General features: G+C 34.7%; 1 protein-coding gene across 2 annotated transcripts in view; it reads left to right on the top strand.

Moving 5' to 3' along the window:
* Window positions 1-19,788, top strand: part of YLPM1 (YLP motif containing 1) — a 66,624-nt gene extending 46,836 nt beyond the window's left edge. Inside the window, exons 11-21 of one of the 2 annotated variants that reach the window (XM_037832290.1) lie at window positions 845-999; window positions 1,561-1,623; window positions 1,912-2,031; window positions 2,225-2,401; window positions 2,489-2,572; window positions 2,865-2,948; window positions 5,275-5,355; window positions 8,468-8,519; window positions 13,487-13,617; window positions 18,862-19,044; window positions 19,375-19,788. In XM_037832290.1, coding sequence (XP_037688218.1) covers window positions 845-999; window positions 1,561-1,623; window positions 1,912-2,031; window positions 2,225-2,401; window positions 2,489-2,572; window positions 2,865-2,948; window positions 5,275-5,355; window positions 8,468-8,519; window positions 13,487-13,617; window positions 18,862-19,008 — 1,094 coding nt within the window. In that variant the 3' untranslated portion in view covers window positions 19,009-19,044; window positions 19,375-19,788. Of the gene's footprint in view, window positions 1-844; window positions 1,000-1,560; window positions 1,624-1,911; window positions 2,032-2,224; window positions 2,402-2,488; window positions 2,573-2,864; window positions 2,949-5,274; window positions 5,356-8,467; window positions 8,520-13,486; window positions 13,618-18,861; window positions 19,045-19,374 lie in introns of those variants that run through there. The other variant, XR_005216286.1, reaches the window with a different exon arrangement.
* Window positions 19,789-20,261: the final 473 nt, after the last annotated feature.

Below are 20,261 nucleotides of genomic sequence, written 5' to 3'. Positions count from 1 at the left end.
GCAGATGCTTTCCATTGTAACTTCAAATTTTTAGACTAAAATCCATGCACAGAATTCTCAGAGATGGCAGCGTTATTGAAAAATGTCAATTTGATTAATAAAACATAAACTGTGTTTTTTATATTATAAAAGAAATTTTGGAAAATAAAAACAAAATCACTATCCCCTCACTTACCATACTATATTATAATTTTATGTATTTCCTCTCATTCTCTATTCATATACATATTTATGAAGTTGTAATAAAAGTATTTGCAACAATTTCTGTATTATGCTTGTTCCAATTGACGTAGTGCCATACACAATTTTCCATGTGTAAACCTATTATATTAATGCTCTTTTGGTGTTCTATTGCGTGGACAGACTATAAAAGCCTCTTTGTTGGACATTTAGGTCGCTTTTAATTTTTCATTGCTATAAATTATACTTAAACTAGAAACTTCATACTTGTTTACAGGAACAAGTTTTCCAAAGCTAGTAACTCTTGTTCTTAAAACTGTAAAGCAAAGTTAGAGAGCTGACTCTCCGTCACACTTAGGACTGTCCTGCAAAGTATATGTTATTCTTCTATTTGCTGTTGCTTAATGACTACATTTAATGCAAACAAGAATGAATTCAGTATTTGCAGAATCTTCTGTTGGCCTGAAATCATACCTAAGTCTTTTCATTTTCTTGATTTCAATAGATTTACATTAACTTAAACTTTTTCTAATCAAGGTTAAAAGCAGCCTCCAAATTATTAGACTTGGTCTGAATTAAATTATGTTAGGATGAGTGGGGAGTGTTAAAATTTTAAAATAATTACTATATAAATAGTAATTCAGTTTAACCGTTGGAATCCTAGGAGAACGAAGAACGTACCCGGAGGAGCGAATGCCTCTGTCTGCTCCTTCATTAAGCCACCAGCCACCTCCAGCTCCACGGGTTGAGAAGAAGCCCGAATCCAAGAATGTGGATGATATTCTGAAACCACCAGGCCGAGAGAGCAGACCTGAGAGAGTAAGTCCTGTGCAGTTAACTAGATTTCTTGCAAACTGGAAGCTGACAAGAGATCATTTTAATGTCCTGAAAATGATGTCCCTACTTTTCTGTGACGTAGTGCTAACTTCAGATTCAAGGCAGCTTACTATCTCCAGATCATCATACAATTGATGTCTCATAAGTTGCCCACTTTGTCGAATATTTTAAGAAGTTAGAGCTTAATTGCCTGGGAGAAAAAGATGCTGAAAACTTTAAGAAATGATTTCATTATAGCTCAATTAATTTCATTTTGAAGAGGGTAGAAGTGGTTTTGGTATTATGATAGGTGGTACAATAAGAGAATTAGGAGATTTGATATTTTAAACTTATTTTCTTAGTGCCCTCCAAATGTATATATTCTTAAATTTGTCTTACATTACAAAATAATTAAACTTAGTTTTTGAATAAACTGGCACCTGGTGGTTTTAGTCAGATGTTTTAATAACATACATGTGAATTGATAGGGCATTGTTAACGATAAGATCTCATTGCAAAAAAAAATCCTCTCTGAGTGATGTATTTTTTTTCATTTTGTTTCAGATTGTTGTTATAATGAGAGGATTGCCTGGAAGTGGAAAGACGCATGTTGCAAAACTTATTCGAGTGAGTATGGGAAAGCCAAATAATCATTTGGTTTTTTTAGCCACTTGTCTTCTTGGCAGCATGATATCAATATAGGTATCTCCCATATGATCCTTTGTAGTCGGCCTGTGTGGTAGATGCTGTCCTCTACAAATTTTTGATCGAGTGACACAAATATTTTTGCTTTGGATTGATTTGAAACCACCAGAAGATTGTATGTTATTAAGCCACAAGAGGGAAGTTTGGTATGACCATTCCTTAATTTATCCCATAAATTTTCTTTAACCTTCTTGACTATATGATTCTTAGGATAAGGAGGTAGAATTTGGAGGACCTGCACCCAGAGTTCTAAGTCTGGATGATTACTTCATCACTGAAGTGGAAAAAGAAGAAAAAGATCCAGATTCTGGAAAGAAAGTGAAAAAGAAGGTATCGTATGATCCTCTCAGTTTACATCCTCATTTGTTAATGGCATTTAAAGGAAAACATGTTCTGAGAGAGATGTCTCTTCTGAACACAAATGTTAGTTCTTGGTATGAAAGAAGACTACAGAGTCATCTCGATCCAGATTATAACCATTCTTTGTTTTTGCTAAGTCCAGATTTCTTTTGGGGGGTTTTAGGTAATGGAATATGAATACGAAGCTGAGATGGAGGAGACCTACCGCACCAGCATGTTCAAAACATTCAAAAAGACTCTAGATGATGGCTTTTTCCCCTTCATCATCCTGGATGCCATCAATGACAGAGTTAGACATTTTGACCAGTTTTGGAGTGCAGCAAAAACCAAGGGTTTTGAGGTATAGACTTAAAAGAACTTTAAAACACTTTGAGTTGTCCTGTAAGTATTGTATTTGTTTGCCTAATCTGCATTCATTCTTTCTTAGGTGTATTTGGCTGAAATGAGTGCAGATAACCAGACTTGTGGCAAAAGAAATATTCATGGAAGAAAGCTTAAAGAAATAAACAAGGTGATTTTCAGAAACATAGAATGATGGAGTATCCTGAACTTCATTTTCTCTGTGTAGCACCATTGTTGTCTAGAAACTCTTGTTTATCCCATTTTCTTTCAGAATGTCTTTTTTACATGTTTAATAAATGTTTATTTTCCTTGGTATTTGAGTGAAAGAGATGGTGTAGCTATTCCTGGAACTGGCCTGTTAGCTAAATTCACAGTATTAGCTAAATTTGTCTTTGATGCTCACTTGGTCTTATATTTAAGTAATTTCCAGAGATAACTTGACCTCTTGTATCTCTCAATAGATGGCTGATCACTGGGAAACTGCACCTCGTCACATGATGCGCCTGGACATTCGTTCTTTGCTGCAAGATGCTGCTATTGAGGAAGTGAGTGTCCTTTGGCTTGAATGTAGTACAAAAGTGGCTTTTTTTCCCCACTTTTTTGAAATAGTTTAAGCCTATAGAAAAGTTGTATGAATAATACAAGGAACCCCTGTACCCCTTTTATCAAGATTGACCAGTTGTTAATATTTTGTCACATTTGCCTTTTCTCTTTATAGTTAAATGTGCATTGTGATGATGTTTACTATTAGCATTATTATTATGGAACCATTTGAGAGTTAAGTTGCAGATCTCATAATCCTTCGCCTCTAGATACTTCATGTATCTCCTAAGAACAAGGATGTTCTCTTAAAAAACTAGAAGTCAGTTATCAAATTCAGGAAATTTAACATTGATGCTATAATTAAATACTATATTAACTAATATAAATTTCCTGAATTAAATGTCCTAAATTCTCTCATATGCATCCATACTCAAATTTCACCAATCATCCCCATAATATGCTTTATAGCAATTTTTTTAAATCTAGAATCCAATCCTTAAATCTGAAACAGTTTCTCAGCCTCTTTTCATTGTCATGAAAGACAAAGAATATTTGAAAAGTATAGACCATTGGTTTCGTAGAATGCCCCTCAATTTAGGTTCGACAGATTATTTCTACATGATTAGATTTAGGGTAAACATTAACAGGAATGCTATGCAAGTGATATTGTGTGCTCATCGCATCACATCAGGAGCCATATGGTGCCAGTTTATCTCATTATTGGTGATTTAAGCATTGATGACTTTGTTAAAGTGGGGTCTACCAGATTTTTCTACTGTTACCTTTTTCCCTTCGTAATAAGCAATTTGAGATTGTGTGAATATCCTATTCCCCAACAGATTTTCACCCACTGATAATTCTTGCCCGATTCAGTTATTAACATAGAAACTTATATTTATCATGAAAAGGGAGAGATTTTGTATTCTTCTATTACCTTTGTCCTCCTCACATTGCTGTCGTTTTTTGTCATTGTTTTTCACCTCCCTGCCACTCTACCCATTTCCTTCTGGCTTTTGCCCCTACCATTCCCCAGAAACTCTCTCACCAATGATTTGTATGACAGTGGACAATTCTAACTTTACCTACTGCTTAATTTTGCAGCCACACTTGACACAGTTGACCCATCTTCTTGAAAACATACTTTTTTCTTGGCTGCTGTGAGTCCACATTCCTCTTACCTCTCTGGTCTCTTCATTTGCTGGCTGCTCCTGCTACTCAATCCTGAAAAGTTGGAGTTCTCTAGAAATCTATCTATCCTAGGCCTTATTTTCATTCTGCACTTTCTACATTGTTATTCTTTCTAGCAACTTTAATTGCCACTTTTATGCTCTTAATATTAAATTGTAATGACTGGAGTAAATTATGTCGGTATCTTAACAGTAATTATATCCAAGTGGAGGAATTATGATTGATTTTTACAATTCTTCTTTCACCATTATTTTCCAACTTCTCTCCAAAAAACACATATTACCTTAGTACACCTCCAACTCAATATATCCAAAACATAATTCATCCAGACTTGTTCTTCTAGTATTCTCAGTTTTAATAACTGCAACTGCCAATCCGTTGGTTGCTGAAACCAGTAATTTGGAAGTTGTTCTTGACTTGTCACTCTCCCTTATTCCAGTGTGCAACCCTACTCCTATACCATGTAGTCAGTCTACTAGTTTTACCAGTTTTACCTTACCAGTACTTTCCTAATCCATCTATTCTTTATTCCCATGGTTGCCATTCTGAGTCCAAGCTACTATCATCTTACTTCTCACTATATGCTCTGTCTTACATTTTGAAATTTGAATTATATAAACATTTTATCTGATTGAAAGAATACTTTTTAAAGGTTTTAAAAAGAAATCCCATATGGGTTTTATTAATTTTCTTAGGGTATGGTAGGAACATGTTGGAAGCAAAGTAGTTATTTTAGGTTGTTTTTCTTAATCCTTTGCTTGGTTTTGTTTGAAATGTTGTGTTTTGTTATTGTTTGTTTGTTTTAATTTTTTGATAAAGTTAAAAAAAAAAGAAATCCTAGTAATCCATAGGCATTCAAAACAGGTGAACATCTACTTAGAGCAGAGTATTATACTGAAATTCATAGGGAGTTATAACGATACATATCCCAAGAAAATTAAAGGTAGGAATATTGTTCTCTCTTTTACAAGCTCTGTTCTGAAATTTAGGGTTTTAAAAATCACTTATCTTGCTATGGAAAACTGCTATCTGCTATCTTGCTATGGAAAACTGTGCTCACTGCTCATCGCAGTGAGGGAGTCAACATTTTCCTAAGTTAACTCAATCTTTTTTTTTATTTAAATTATTGGGGTGATGTAGGTAGAGATGGAAGATTTTGATGCAAATATTGAAGAACAGAAAGAAGAAAAGAAAGATACAGAGGAAGAGGAAAGCGAACTGGTAGGAGACAGACCAACCACTTTGAACAAAGTGTCTCTTTATTAAAATTCTTAAGAAGGGTATTGTTTTAAATTCAAATCTGTGGTCAGTTTATTACTGTTTTGATATGCACCTTAATGATAAAAGTTTCCATACTTGTCTTCAAGGAGACTTGTGGATGCTTATTTTTCCCCAGACCGAATAACCCTCTACTGTGTTGTTGAAAGAAAACTGAGTGCTGAGAAACTTAACCTTGTACACACTCATCTTTTTGTGGGTGGTTTTAGGAGAGTTTACTTATCAAGGAAATTGATTACATATGAAAGGACATTCTTACATTCCAGCAGGTATGTGGTGCAGCCTACCCAACATATGTATAAATGTCTCTTCTTTGATACAAGATCCCAAAATTGAGTTTCTGTCAACTAATGCAGAAGAACTGTTATTGAATGAGGAAGCAGAGGGTTGCCACTTACTGCTGGATTTGTTCTTCTGCATTTTATTTACCCTATTAAGTGATAGAGGAAATTATTTGACTTGTGTAGGCAGTGGATTTTACTCAGGCTGATTAGAGGCTTTCATAGTGTGAGTTCAGAATTCCTGTGTACCTACTGTAAATGCTTTTTATTACACCTCTGTAGAGATGTTTGCCTTACCCTTTCATTCAAGAATATGCGACCTATAGAGTTATGTTGACTTTTCATTGTTTGCTAATGAGGTACAGAGACCTGCAAGTGTTGCTTCTTTAATCAAAGTATTATTCAGTTTATTTAATACCTCAGCCCTTGCTGAAGCTGCTTCTCATAGTCTTCTGAAAATGTACAAAGTAAGAACTCTTAATTCCTACCCCCTAAAGTATACAGTGATCCCCTCAAAGCTATGTGTGAAATAGAGGGCTCTTAATAAAATTTGTGTTTATGTAGAGATGGTGTCAACCTCTACATGCCTAGATTTCAAATGTGGATTAAAAAATAAGCTATAAAGTTAATGACATTTGAGTCTCAGTATGTTTTGTTTTGTTTTTTTTTAATAAAGTTTATTTTTCTTAATTAAGTTGTATTTTGACATATATGATCTTAAATGTAGGCAGGAAATTCACTTAAAAGTCCATGCTGTTCTGGAATATGGCTGATGACCTCTAACTGCTTGCAGTGTGTGTACTAGAAAGTGATCATGTGAGAAGTCTATAAACTTTTAGCTTTCTGAAGCTCCGTCTTCCTTTTGTGGAGATTTCACTTCAGGATATGGTTCATGACATCTGACTGACTTAGATGCTTGGAACTTTCAATTGCATGTACTATTATTTTTAAAAGTGAAACACACTTTAATACTATATTTTTACATCAGAGACATGGCAAGGAAGCCTTAAAACTTTACCCTGCTGGACTATCTCTTCTATTTCCAAATGGCTTACTATTTCAAGTAAGCAGTTGGAGGATTTTAAGTTTTAAGGAAGAACAGGGTGGTTCCAGCAGGGGGAAATTAATATACTCATTTTGCTTCTCTTTATGTTATAAAACTTCTCTTAACCCATTCAAAGATGCAGAATCCAGATCTTCTACTATTGGGGTCTATTCCAAGAGTAAAAGATTCTTGGAGAATTTTAACCAAAGGGTTAAAAGCAAGTCTCATGTCATTCAGACTATTTTAAGGGAATTCTCGGTCAACTGCATTTTCTACTCTGTACTGATTAATACAGTTGGATGAAATCCAGACTTTTCTGTGTTATAAGAATCCTTTTTGGTGGGTCATTGGTTTCATATTTGCCTTCTTTAGAGTTTCAGTGAACCTTGTAGATATGACTCAGCTTATAAGTATATTATTCTAGTGATGCTTAATGTTTTCAGATGAATTTTGAGATGTAATTTGTACATATTTGATCAATATTTTAGCACCATCACTTCAGCATAGCTTTGTCTTGGTTTCTTCTAAAAATGTATTTGAAAAAGATAGTATTTTAGGTTGTAAGTTATACCAGCTAGTAAGTTGAAATTGAATTCTTTGTTCTGGCTTGAAGACTGGAAATGTATAAAACCTGTAGGTTTCCTGGAAGAATGATGATGCTCTAGTAACTCTTACACAGAAGCTATTGTCATGAAGTCTTCAAAATACTTTCCAACTCACCTGTGTCAGTCTGATCTATGAACTTGAACATCCCCAACAGTAGAAAAGTCTTAAAAGAAGATTCTGACTGACAACTTTGGTGAATCAGTACAATATAATAAGTCCTAATATTCAAGTTACTATATGTTAGGGACTAATAGAAAACAAAGTTTAGATGAAGGAAAAGGGGAGTCATCATAAAACACAAGGAAAACACATGCATTTGTTAGGTGAATAAACTGAAGGGATTACTACATAATTAAATAGGTACATTGGGAAATTTGAAAATCTTATGAGAGTTTGTTTGGAAATAAACACCCTGTCATTTTATTACATATGAGATATAAATGTTGTAAATAGGAAACATAATTTTAAAACACGTGAGAAACAATGACCTATTTTCCACCTGATAAAAGAGAAATGCTCTGAAGTTGATTCAGTAATATTAGCCTTTCTCATATGTAACTGATAAATGGATTGAGTCTTTTTGAAATGAGGTTGAACTTTGTAGTTGATTTCAGTGATACCAGGTTTTCTCCTTTCTTTTGAGTATTTAAAATTACAGTGGAATATAAAGTAACTGTTTTGTTTTGAAGAACAGTTTTTGGATTTCATGGCTACTATCATTTGAGAATAGCTGTTGTGTTTAGAAAATAATCTAGCTAGTATTATAAATCCTGTACTACTCAATGATATTTCTGAGTATGGTAACTACCTGTACATTCTTATATTTGCTGTAAAGCTGTTGTTCAGACTACATTTGTGAGTGCTGAACTGTAGCTGCTTCAAAGCACCTTCATGGGATACCATTCTGAAGTGACTACTCTGAAATCTGGGCAGTCAAGTTTGGCGAATTTGGTAATTCAGTTTCTTCAAAAATAATGAGACTGTGCTTTCCCTAAGGATATATTTATAACTAGTGAGTGGAAACTGAATCCATTCCCAGTTTTAATGCTTTTCCAGTTCAAAAGTGATATGCATGTATGTGTCTCTTTCTAACCCTTCGAGCTTCTCTCTGTGTACAATTTAGGGTTACATTCCGAAAAGCAAATGGGAGATGGACACATCTGAGGCAAAGCTAGGTGGGTATTTCCTTTTTCCTCTTTTTATATTCTGGTGGTAATGGTCATAGATCTTTCTGCTGTAAGAAGAGCAAATTTCCCAAAATCTCTGCTTAAATCAAGATTTTTGGCCTACCTTACATTCTCCAGTCTATTTTGCTAGCTTTTGGCTTAACTCTAGTTATATCTTGTGACAGAGAGTAAAGAGGGTTTTTTTAAACTGCCTTTAATGCCATAAGTTTTTAAAGTAAGATTTTTGAAGTAAATGGAAATATGTGATAAATTGAGTAACAAAATACTGTCACCTCTACAGTCCATTCTTTTATATAAATCAGAAATATTGGTGCCAATGAGGTTTCTGCTTTTTTAACCAATATTTAATTGTAGTCCATGCTGAACCTGATTATGAATACTTTAAATAATAATAAGAAATATTAAAAGCCAGAAATTAATTAAAAGGCAATTATTTTCCTTGTGGAATAAATTAGAGTTTCTGGGTAGGCAGGATGTAGCTATAAAAATCCTAGTAATTACTGAGGAATCTGCTATATAAGATTCTATTTAAATTTTCCTTCAAGTTGTTTTTAGTGTAGTGCCAGATTATAAGGTGAACTGTTTAAAATGACTGTCTAAATCAAAAATTGGAGTTGCTTAATGTGAAGTTGTCTGTCAAAGCAGAAAATCATTTGTATTCAGTGGATTTTCCTCCAGTATTTCGTGGTGATAATACAAAACGTCTTTTCAATGAATTTTTGACCTCACTTAAAGAGAACTAGTTAACATGATAAGGCCTTTTTGAGATCGGGCTTACTGATAAATGAAATATGACAGTCAATCTCTGTGTTTCTCTTCCTGGTATGCTATTACTCCAAAACAGAAGTAACCGTCTAAATATCTTAAATTCATAGAACAAATTTGAGTCATTTAGTGGCTTCACTGCTGGGCCATTGTCTGTGTTTTTGACATGGGAGTGCTGCATTTTGCATACATTTGCAGAGGTTATGCTTTTCATATTGTCCAACTGATTGTTTTAGCAGTTTATGTTGACCAGGTCCTATGTTTAAAGATAGTTCCATAAACTGTAATATTACTATATTACTAGGATACGTATTTTGTTGTAAAGTTTAAAATTTTATTCCAGTTTATGTCATATAAAAATTATATGTGATTACTGACATATTCTTCCTTCTGTGGGACATCTTAGTAATATCCAACTGTCTTCTTCCCTACCTGTAAAGCACTTATAAGTGTTTAAATGCAATTAAATATGTAGGAGAATAATCAACCACAAATTACTATTTAAATGATTTTTTAGACCTGCTTATTTTGACGTGAGATTTTTGTCTGTATTAAGTTCTGTACTTTTAGATTAACCTATGAAACTGTAAGATCATTTCTTTTCTGGTTCTCTAAATAGTGATTATCTTTTGGGGCAAAGGGAGATCATAAATAAAGGTAGACAAAGTGATTATAAAAGTGATAGATATTTTAGCTAAGCATATAATCTTCAGAGGCTTTCTGTAATATATGATCTAGGATAATGCTATTTTAAACTTGAGCTAGTCCATTTTCTACTTTTCTTTTATGGTTTAAAGATAAGGGAAAATGGAATTAGTTATTATTCAAGAAAATGTGATATTACACTTGTTCATTTCTGGAATAAATTCTGACCTATCTACCATTTGCTTCTCAGAAAATACCATTTTATACAAATTCAGTCAATTTTAAAGACAGAAAGTTAAGACAGTAAATTCCAAGAATGGATTTGTTAAATAAACCACTTCAGTTAAAGGCACTGAAGATCTGGTAATGAATCTAGAAAATAAATGTTAAGATGTTTTCAGTTGGGTCTTGTTTGTTTTTAATGAGTGATGATGATATTTTGTGTAATGTTCATCTTGCACTTCTGTATTGTCTTGAGAACTTCTCTTATGAAGAAAGACAAATTGAATGTGGGCATTTCTGAAAGTATTTACTTATTTGGCATTGATCTATGGAGCCAAATGAAAGAAAATTCTCTGAAACATGAGAATTTTGCATTGAGAATTAGCCTATTTTGACTTCTTTCCAGATAACAATTTATTTTTCTGAATACTTGACTGACATTTTAAAGTTATTCTTGGTAACATCATTATGCTGGGTGGAAATATAATAAGTTTTAGCGTTAGCACACATTGAGCCAGAAGAAGAAATTAAACTAAAAATTTTTGATTCACAAATGAGTCTACCAGTGAGAAAATACTCACTTAACTATAGTCTTTTGCGCAGCTGGTTGAATCTCATTGCAGACTTCTTGATCTGTGCTCATTAGGTATAACATATAGTTCAGCCTGCATTTTGAGTGTTAATCTGGAAGTGGTGTAATTTTAGAACAGTTCACAACAGGCCTGCGTTTCGCCTGTCCTTGGTGTCATAGAGTCATGGAGTTGTTGAAGGCCGTCTATGGCCCACCTTCAGTCACATGTGGCTGCCTCCTGCCCATCTGGGACACAGGCGTCCTAAAAGAGTAGATTCTGCTTGTCACAAGAGATGTCGGGATTCAGCATCAAAGCTACTTAAGTTCCAGTGATATGATTTTAGTTTCTCAAATGGTGAGGAGTGAAATATTTGAGACTATCATCCTAATTTTGGTTTCTATATATCAAGTAACTTGTGCTTTTCTCATCTCAGTGCCATTTGCCTGTGCTTATGAGTTATTATGTACTGGCCTTCCACATGTCACACAGATTCATCTCCTCCCAGTCGAAGTGTAATTATTATTTGTATAGGTAAACAGCCCTTGAACAGATTTTCAGAAATACCATTTATGTTTAGAAAATACTTAGATGCATCTGAAGAATTTTTCTGTTGTGTTATAATGATATATACAGTTTTGAAGATGTGAAATTCTCTGACCTGCCAAGTTGGATATTTCAAACTACATCTTCCTCTTAAAACTACATCTTTTGAAATTGAAACCTCTGAAAATCATTAGTATGAGTCTGTTGATCACCAGTCTTCCTTCTGTAATTAATACCCCAGAATCCACTTCCCTCACCTTGAGCCCTACATCTGTGCATTTGGGTTTCTAGAATGCCAAGTGGAAGAGGTGTGAGCCTTTCTTCATCCCTAACAAGGAAACTTCAAAATATGTTGTGCACAATAAAATTTCACATTAAACATTTCAAACAAGGGTGCTCAGACTAGAAATACATGCTTTTCTGAACTTCCATGTTACAAATATGGAACTCTTGATCTGTAACTCCTGTCATATACCCAGTATATGAGGAAAAGTTCTTGTAGTTTCATCCTGCCCTTTCTGTTTTGCTGCCTGGTCATGATCTATTCTTGGAATTGAGCTATGAAATTATTCCTTTGAAGTATGCTAATGTCAAAGCTGATCTTATTAAGTTTGAAAATCCTTTGAAATTTATTAATAATAAGTGTGTTATTATTACCTACTCATCTGGTCACAGTATTGAACTGAGAACAGTTTTATTGTTTGTGGGACTTTGTCAGTTTTCTGATAACATATCCTGTGTCCCTGTGCATTCAAGGGGTTACTTCTTTAAGATCCTGTGTGATATGGCCTGTCATGTACATGTGGATAGAGCTGTTTGGTACAGCATGTGATTTGTAGAGGAGATTAAAAGACCACTGTTTCTTTTGAACCCATCCATTTTTAAATCCTGCCAGAGTGAGATGATAAAATTTTCTTGAGTTTTATAAAATTATGGTAGTTTGCCTTACTGATTTTTCAATCATATTGCTTCTACAGGGGAGGGGTTTGGGAAATAAAAGCTTTGCGAACTATGCAAAATTTTCCTGGTTTTGGAATCCCATATGGTATGGATACAGTTAGGATATGTGGACATATATGAAATTATTCTATTTGAAGTATAATCCTCCCTCCTACCACTGTTTCCATTGCACTTATCTTTTTATATGAAGTTCTCTCCAACTTGGGGCCTAAAAGATTGCTCTTATATGTACTCTGTATAATGTATGGAGTTCAATGAAGTGTGGTTATTGTATTTCTGAAGTTTTTAGGCTTTCCTTTATCTGCTTAATAATAATATGTTTCTATAACTTCCGACAATTCAAAACTTTAGTGCTTCTATATATATATATATAATTTATAATATTCCACATAGAGTATTCAAAATGAATATTAACAACCAATAAAAAAAAAGCAACACATTTTCATCGCGTGTACTTCTTGAAGACTCTTAAACACATTCATTTCATTTAATTGGTTATACTGTTCATTTAATTGTCTATACTTTTGGGCCCTTGGAAAGCCTAGCCCTTTCAAAGTGATGGTTCAGAAAGAAAATTCAGATCTGGTCACTTCAGCTGACTAACCCTTTGCTTCAGAATGATCAACAGCACTTCATAGTACAGTCAAAGAAAGTGGTGATCTTGTGCAGTCAACTTATTCATATACATTAATTCATGGTGAATCCTTTCATAGCTTCCAAAATTCTAGAATTCTGGTTCAATAGAAACTTTCTTAAACATTAACTTGCTCATTGTATTCTTAATACTACCTGCTTTTCATTTGACACAGTATCAAATGTGATTGCAGGTCAAATGGGTGCCGTTAATACTGTGTTAAAAAGAAAAGAAAAAAAAGTGGAAGAAATTGTCCTTAGAGAAGCCCAACTTTGCATTTTCCTTCAGAACATGTGAGCTGAAGTGTTATGATCTGGTGGTAGATGGGGGGACAAAGAGGCCAGGAGAAAAGTGCATTTTCTTGCTTTTGCCCTTGTTTGTTACTTAAACCAACATCATAATGGCTTCCAGTATGAACATTAAATAAACAATGGACGTTCCACCGAACTCAATATTATCTCATCCAAGAAGATAATTTGGATCTGCAATGATGCTGCTTTCAAAAAATGTGGATGTGTCCTCTGAAGGTGTTCCAGTCTTCTTTTCCCTTGTTTGTGTGTTTGGTACAAACTCACACTCTTCCTTAATGCTCCGGCTCTGTGTTTGTCCCTCAGACAAGTTGGACGGCTTGAGGACTGGTACAAAAAGGAAACGTGACTGGGAGGCGATTGCCAGCAGAATGGAGGATTATCTTCAGCTCCCTGATGATTATGATACTCGTGCTTCTGAGCCTGGGAAGAAGAGGGTAAGAGACTTTGTCAATAGCTGCCAACAAATGAAGGGCCCATTTAGACATCTGGTTTTAGAAAATTGTAGACAGATAATCATAAGAGTGCTATTTTTAGAGTGATTTGGTTTATACTATATCATACTCCAGATACTGTATCTCATGCTATACTACACTATACTATATCTTTAGTATATGCTATATATCCTGACACTAAAAGAGGAGTCAGACCTTAAAAATACTTCAAAAAATGGAGAACAAAACCTCACATGTTTTGTGACAACAACTAGCATGTTGACAGTCTTACAGAGTTGGGAGTGGCCACTTGTGCCCTTTTGTCATGGCACAAAAGAACCAGATTCAGAGTAGGTTGTTGAGGAAAATCTGCAGGACTTCTTAATAGATTAAATGTGGATGGAATCAAGGGTGACTCCTCAGGGTTCTGGCCATGAGCACCCCATGTATGTGGTACCATTTACTAAGAGGAAAAACTGGGGAGTCAGAGGTTTTAGAGTGAAAAATTAGAAGTTCAGTTAGACCAACTTAGTCAGAAATCTAAGTAAAGATGTCAGATTGACTTGGATTTACTAGTATGAACTCATGGGAGAGATTAGGCTGACATAATAAATTTGGAAGTGCTTAGCATGCCAATAGTATGTAAAATGATACCAAATGTCTTACCCAAGGAGAAAGTACAAAAAAAAAAAAAAAAAAAAAAAAATCAGTATAGGACTCAGGACTCCAAAGTATAGAAGTTCAGATATAGGCAAGTGTTTCAAAAAGAAAAGAGCAGTCAATTGTTAAATGATGCAGAGAAGACAAGTAAGTTGAGAACAGAGAAACGATCATTGGATTTGGCAATATGGACATGGAGTAGAATAAAAAATGAATAGGAAATGAAGTCAAGACAGCAAATGTAGACAACTGTTTAGAGTAGTTTTGCTATAAAAGGGAGCAGAGAAATGAACCCAGAATGTTGGATAGGTTTTCCACACAGATGTAGTGTTCAGTTAAAGTGCATTTAAAGTGATATATGTTATTTATCCTTTAAAATAAAGCAAAAGGGATCATATTTTATATATATATACTTTTCTGCAGAAGCTTTTTTGTCAGTCTGTCTTGATCTGTTAAGTGTGTACAAAATCAATCAATTCTTTTTAAGTGGCTGCCCACTGTGCCATTGATTTATCGTCAGTTATTTAACCAGTCCCTTGTTGATGGATGCTTACGTTATTTCCATTTTATTGCAAATATAAGTACAGTAGTGAACATTGTGTTGCTATGTGTTAGCATTTTTTGGCAAGTATATCCCAGTGTGGATTTTTAGCGCTAAAGCTGCAGGGTCATAGAATATATGATTTATCATTCTAAGATATTATGTAATTATTTTCCAAAAAGATTACATCTATTTATACACCCACATGTAAATAAATACCTGTTTTACACACTTCCACCAGCAGTGGTATTATCAAACTTTTTAATTTTTTGCCCATTTGATAGGTGGAAAAAAAAAATGGTATCTCATTTTGCATTTCCTTAATTAAGAATGAGATTGAGTATCATTTGTTTATTTTTCTTTTTCTATGAATTTCTTCAGTGTTTAAAAATTACAAGAATATTTTTTAAAATCTTATTGTTGTAACATATATACAATATAACATTTCTCATTTTAACCACTTTCAAATATGCAGTCCAGTGGTGTTAATTATATTCACAAAGTCTTGCTACCATCACCACCATCCATTATCAAAACTTGTCCACCACCCCAAACAGAAACTATACCTGTAAGCAGTAACTTCCCATTCTCCCTCCCCCCACCTCTGCCCCTGGTAACTTGTAATCTACTTTCTGTCTCTATTAATTTGCATATTCTAGTTATTCCATATAAGTGAGATCATATAATATTTTTCCTTTTGTGTCTGACTTAACTTCACTCAACATGATGTCCTCAAGGTTCATCCATGTTGTAGCATGTATCAGAACTTCGTTTTTATGTCCAATAATATTCCATTCTGTGTATATACCACATTTTGTGTATCCATTCACGTTGATGGACTTGAGTTATTCCTACCTTTTAGCTATTGTGAATAATGCTGCTATGAACATTGGTGTACAAGAGTCTGTTCCAGTCCATGCTTTCAGCTCTTTTGGGTATATACCTAGAAGTGGGATTGTCATGTCATTTGGTAATTCTATACTTAACTTTCTGAGGAACCACCAAACTTTTCCACAGTGGTTGTACTATTTTGCATTCCTACCAGCAGTGCACAAGGGTTCCTATTTTTCCACATCCTTGCCACCACTTATTTTCTGGGTGTCTTTTTGTTTTTGTTTTGCCATCATAGTGGGTGTGAAGTGGTATCTTGTTTTGATTTGCATTTTCCTGATGGCTAATGCTGTTGAGCATCTTTTCATGTGCTCATTGGCCATTTGTGTATCTTCTTTGCAGAAATGTCTATTCAAGTCCTTTGCCCATTTTTTAATTGAGTTCTCTTTTTGTGGTTGACTTGTAGGATTTCTTTATGTATTCTGCATATTAAACCCTTATCAGATGTATGGTTTCCAAATATTTTCTCCCATTCCATAGGTTATGTTTTCACTTAAAAGAATATTTTATTGTAAGAGAATAAAGATGCTGGTAAAACTTCATTACAGTGGATACCGTTACAAAGATTTCTGGGTTTCAAAGCCCTTCAAATACAGCAGAGATGGGAAAGGAAGATCCAATTAGTGGCCCTCCTTATATAGCTCCACCCAAGGACTACTTATAGTGATATCTCTTATTTCAGTTTTACGGTTGGAGTTTTTAAGTAGCAGTAGCTCCTTCTTAGGAATAATAATTCAGTGTAGATTTGGTATCAATGAATAATCTAGAATGAGAAGTATTTTTCTCTGGTTTCTGATCCCGTGCAATTTACTTTGTAAATTTGGTTGGACAAAAACAGCTGAGCTGTAGGTTTCCTAATTCTTTAAAGTGGCTCCTCTTTAACTCTCCTTCCCTGCCTTAACTCAAACCACTCAACCAAATTAACATCAGCATATGGAGAACCTACAGGTCACAAGGAATGCAGAGTTCATTCCTGATTTCTTTCTTGGGGTCTAAAAACTGAAGTAATTCAGTTTTTAGAAATACTTCTATGACAACAAGGTGGTTCTGTAGACTTGATCATATTAGAATTGTACCTAAATGGTTAGGCTCTAAAATATAATTTATTTTCTTAAGGTTTCATTTGCTTAGTTGGGTATAAAATGGTAGCATGTTATAAATTGCAATGAAAGTAAGTACCTCTAGGAAGATGAGGAGGGACACTGAAATTCAAGAAGCCATTTCTAGCTAATGGTCATTTATTCTGCTCCTTATATTTTTTAGTATTTTGGTAATCATTCGTTCATTCTGCGTTAAATATCTGTGTATCAGCATTATCAGCAGGATAAGGCCATTCAAGGAGTGACCTCTGCTGGAGAAGTCCAATATGTAAACAAATAATTTTAATACAACATCAGTGCATATTAGAGATGTGAACAAAATGCAGTGGTTTCTAAAATATTTTAATTCCAACTTTAAAGTCTTGGACAATATTGTGAAAGCATACTGCTTCATTAAAAAATAACTATACACTTTTTCTTGTAATCCCATATTCTTTATTTTATGTCAATTTTAAAGACTTAGAATTTAAACGTAAGATTTAAAAGTTAGCTCTTAATTTACTCAGGACAAGATTGATCATTGTATTTAACTGTGTGCTAAGGTGGTCACAATTTAAATTTACTGTGGACTGGTTACCTTTTCTTTGTTCAGTGGCCACAATCTGTCCATCGTTCTCTCCCTTAACCAGTCATCTTTCTCTAAGATGTGAACCCTTCATCCCAAGGGAACTGAGAGAGTATATCTGCATCTATCAGAATGAATGCATCAACATTAATGGGCAGAAGCCCACATTATTTATTAAATTTTTTACTAAAGTCCATAAAGGAAATCAAACCAAAGATCCTCTGTACACTAAAAATCTGCTTTAAGAATAGTGCATCTCTGAGAGCAATAACACATTTCCAGGTCCAGTGTAAAGAGTGTGGCGTTTCCATGCTCTGATTCCCTTCCCTTGTTACAGGTAATAAATTACAAGCCATACGTAAAGTACAATTGTTGCCGACGTTGGTGTTATGCACTGCAAACAACTGTTTCATAATGTCTTTTTGAAGTGTTTGAACTTACAGAATATCGTCTATGTATATATTTTTACATGTGTTGTATAATATGTAAGAATCTATATTTTTTTTAATGAGAGTACTAATAGGAAAAATCTCTGATCCATATATTTATAGTTATAATCTTGCCGTAAATGATGATGTCAGTTTGGTCTCTTTATCTCATGAGCAAAAAGTAATCACACCAGCCCCTATTTTATATCTCTCATATTTAATTTTAAGAAATATTTATTGTGTGGAGATAAATAAAGCTCAATCCTTGACTTAGGGTGTTTATAGTCTGTTAGGGAAGACAGATCCTTAAATGGGTAACTATAAAAGAGTGTGGAAATTCAAAAGTGGACATGTCAAAAATCCAAAAGTAATTCCAGCAAAAGAATGGTTATTTGATTAGCAAAGGAAAAGAGGGAAAATAACAGGGAAGGATGACTAGACTCATACCACGTGGGTGAAGTTAGGGAAAAGCCATTTCAGGAAGAGGAACTAGGATATGCAAAGTTAGAGAGACGTAGAATGGCCCAGTATGCTCTGAGAACTAGAAATAATTTTGTATTGCTTGTATAAATTGCTGTAGGCACTGACTAGAGATGCCGTAGGATGGTGGGCAGGGGCCAGTCAGGAGGAATCTTGTTTGCTTGGGCTTGATACTGGAGGTAGGGGAAGGATATAAAGCAGGTCAGTCATGACCATCAGTAATTTAGGAAGATTATTCTAGCAGACTGGATTGGAAGGGGTGAGAATGAAGGCAGAAGACTAGGTGGAGGTGCTTTTCTTCAGGTAGGAAATGAGGTCAGTGGACTAAAAGAGAGTGCAGAGGGGATGAAGAGGATAGGACTAAGCTGAGAGCTGAACTTTTCAGGAGGTGGAAGTTTAGAACTTAGTGATTGACAAGAAAGTTTTCTTTCTGTGTGACTTAAAATATATGGTTTCTTCCAGTTCTCCTGAGTAAATTTTTAATTGTTTAAACTCCTGGTTTCAAATTAGTTATCCAAAAGAGAGGTACTCTTTGCCTATTTATTTTTCCTAAAGCCCAGCCTAATGCAGTTTTCTTTTTAGGTGAGATGGGCAGACCTGGAAGAAAAGAAGGACGCAGATAGGAAAAGGGCTATAGGTTTTGTTGTTGGACAAACTGACTGGGAGAAGATCACAGATGAAAGTGGTCACCTGGCTGAAAAAGCCCTCAATCGAACCAAATATATATGAAACTTAGTTTTTGAATGGAGTCATTATTCCTCTAAGGTAAGGGTACACAGTCATATAAGTAGCCTACTGTGTGATTGCTTTGAAGGGTTTGAGATTTAAAAGACAGCATGCTTTGCTAAAAATGCTTTTCTGCCTGTAGTATTTTCTGGCTCTAAAAGAATAAGTATGTGCTAGTTACTAACATTTATAATACAGGATATAAGAAAAGGAAGCAATTTTCTGCAACTTGGCCCACTTATAAAAATATAAGACGAGAAAAGTTTGTATCCTGTAGATTTGGGAAAGAGTAGAGTGATGTGATACTAGGGTCTACTGAACTCACTGCCTGTTCTTTCCCAGAATGACAGCCTTTTCTTTTCTTTCCAGGTGGTTCGCTTTGAGGTGATCTGAAGCCAAGGCCTCATGGAGCTTCGTTGTATGTCACCTTGCTTCCATGTTTCAGTTCTTGTTTTGTTTCTACTGCTTTAGTTTTTTAAAGTTCTCCAGTATCCCCAAGAGGTATTAGAATCTTGCTGTACCCAAGCAAGACTTTAATTTTTCTTTTTAACTATTTTGGGGAGGGAGGGAGTGATAGCTTAACTGCTGAAGCCAAGTGGGGTCCGCTGGAGGATTATGGCAGAGAATATTTCCTCCATTGTACAATGTCACAGACTATCTCTATCATCATTGCTTTGTGGCTGTTTTTGTTTTTTACTGTATGTAACTGGTAGCTGATTGTACTAGGATTAAAAACAATAAACTTTCACTATAAAGCCAATGAGATTCATGGGCTATACAGCATGGGCCCCTCTCCTTTTGTTTTCCTGATTTTATTTTTATTGGTTTTTTAATATAATGTGTCCTGAGTACATGCTAGCTGAACATGAAACCTGCTTCCCATTGAATATCATATAGCTCAATGATTCCATAGCATTTATTATAAACACAAGGTTCATTAATATGCAAACACTCACCTTTATTTTATAGCTGATTTCTTTCTCTACCTTTGCATCTTGAAGATGGGTATGACCAGACCTGAAGCATAACATGATGTTTTATTTGGGTCGTTTTCTATTTTTGAGGGTCGGGGGGCGTCTTCTCTTCTTTCCTTCCTCTTTTCACTTTCTCCCTTTATGTTATGTTATGTTTTGTTTTTTCCCTGATCTGTTTTTGAATCCTAGTAGACAGAACTGATGTACTCTGTGGAACTCAGAAGACTGTTGCCTTACTGCTGAACTTGCACTGTTGATTTTTAAAACAAGATTTCAGGGAAG

The sequence above is a fragment of the Choloepus didactylus genome, chromosome 4, assembly GCF_015220235.1.
Source record: "Choloepus didactylus isolate mChoDid1 chromosome 4, mChoDid1.pri, whole genome shotgun sequence".
In the NCBI taxonomy this organism is placed as follows: domain Eukaryota; kingdom Metazoa; phylum Chordata; class Mammalia; order Pilosa; family Megalonychidae; genus Choloepus; species Choloepus didactylus.
The sequence above is the reverse complement of the archived record's forward strand: the minus strand, read 5'-3'. Positions and strand labels throughout refer to the sequence as shown.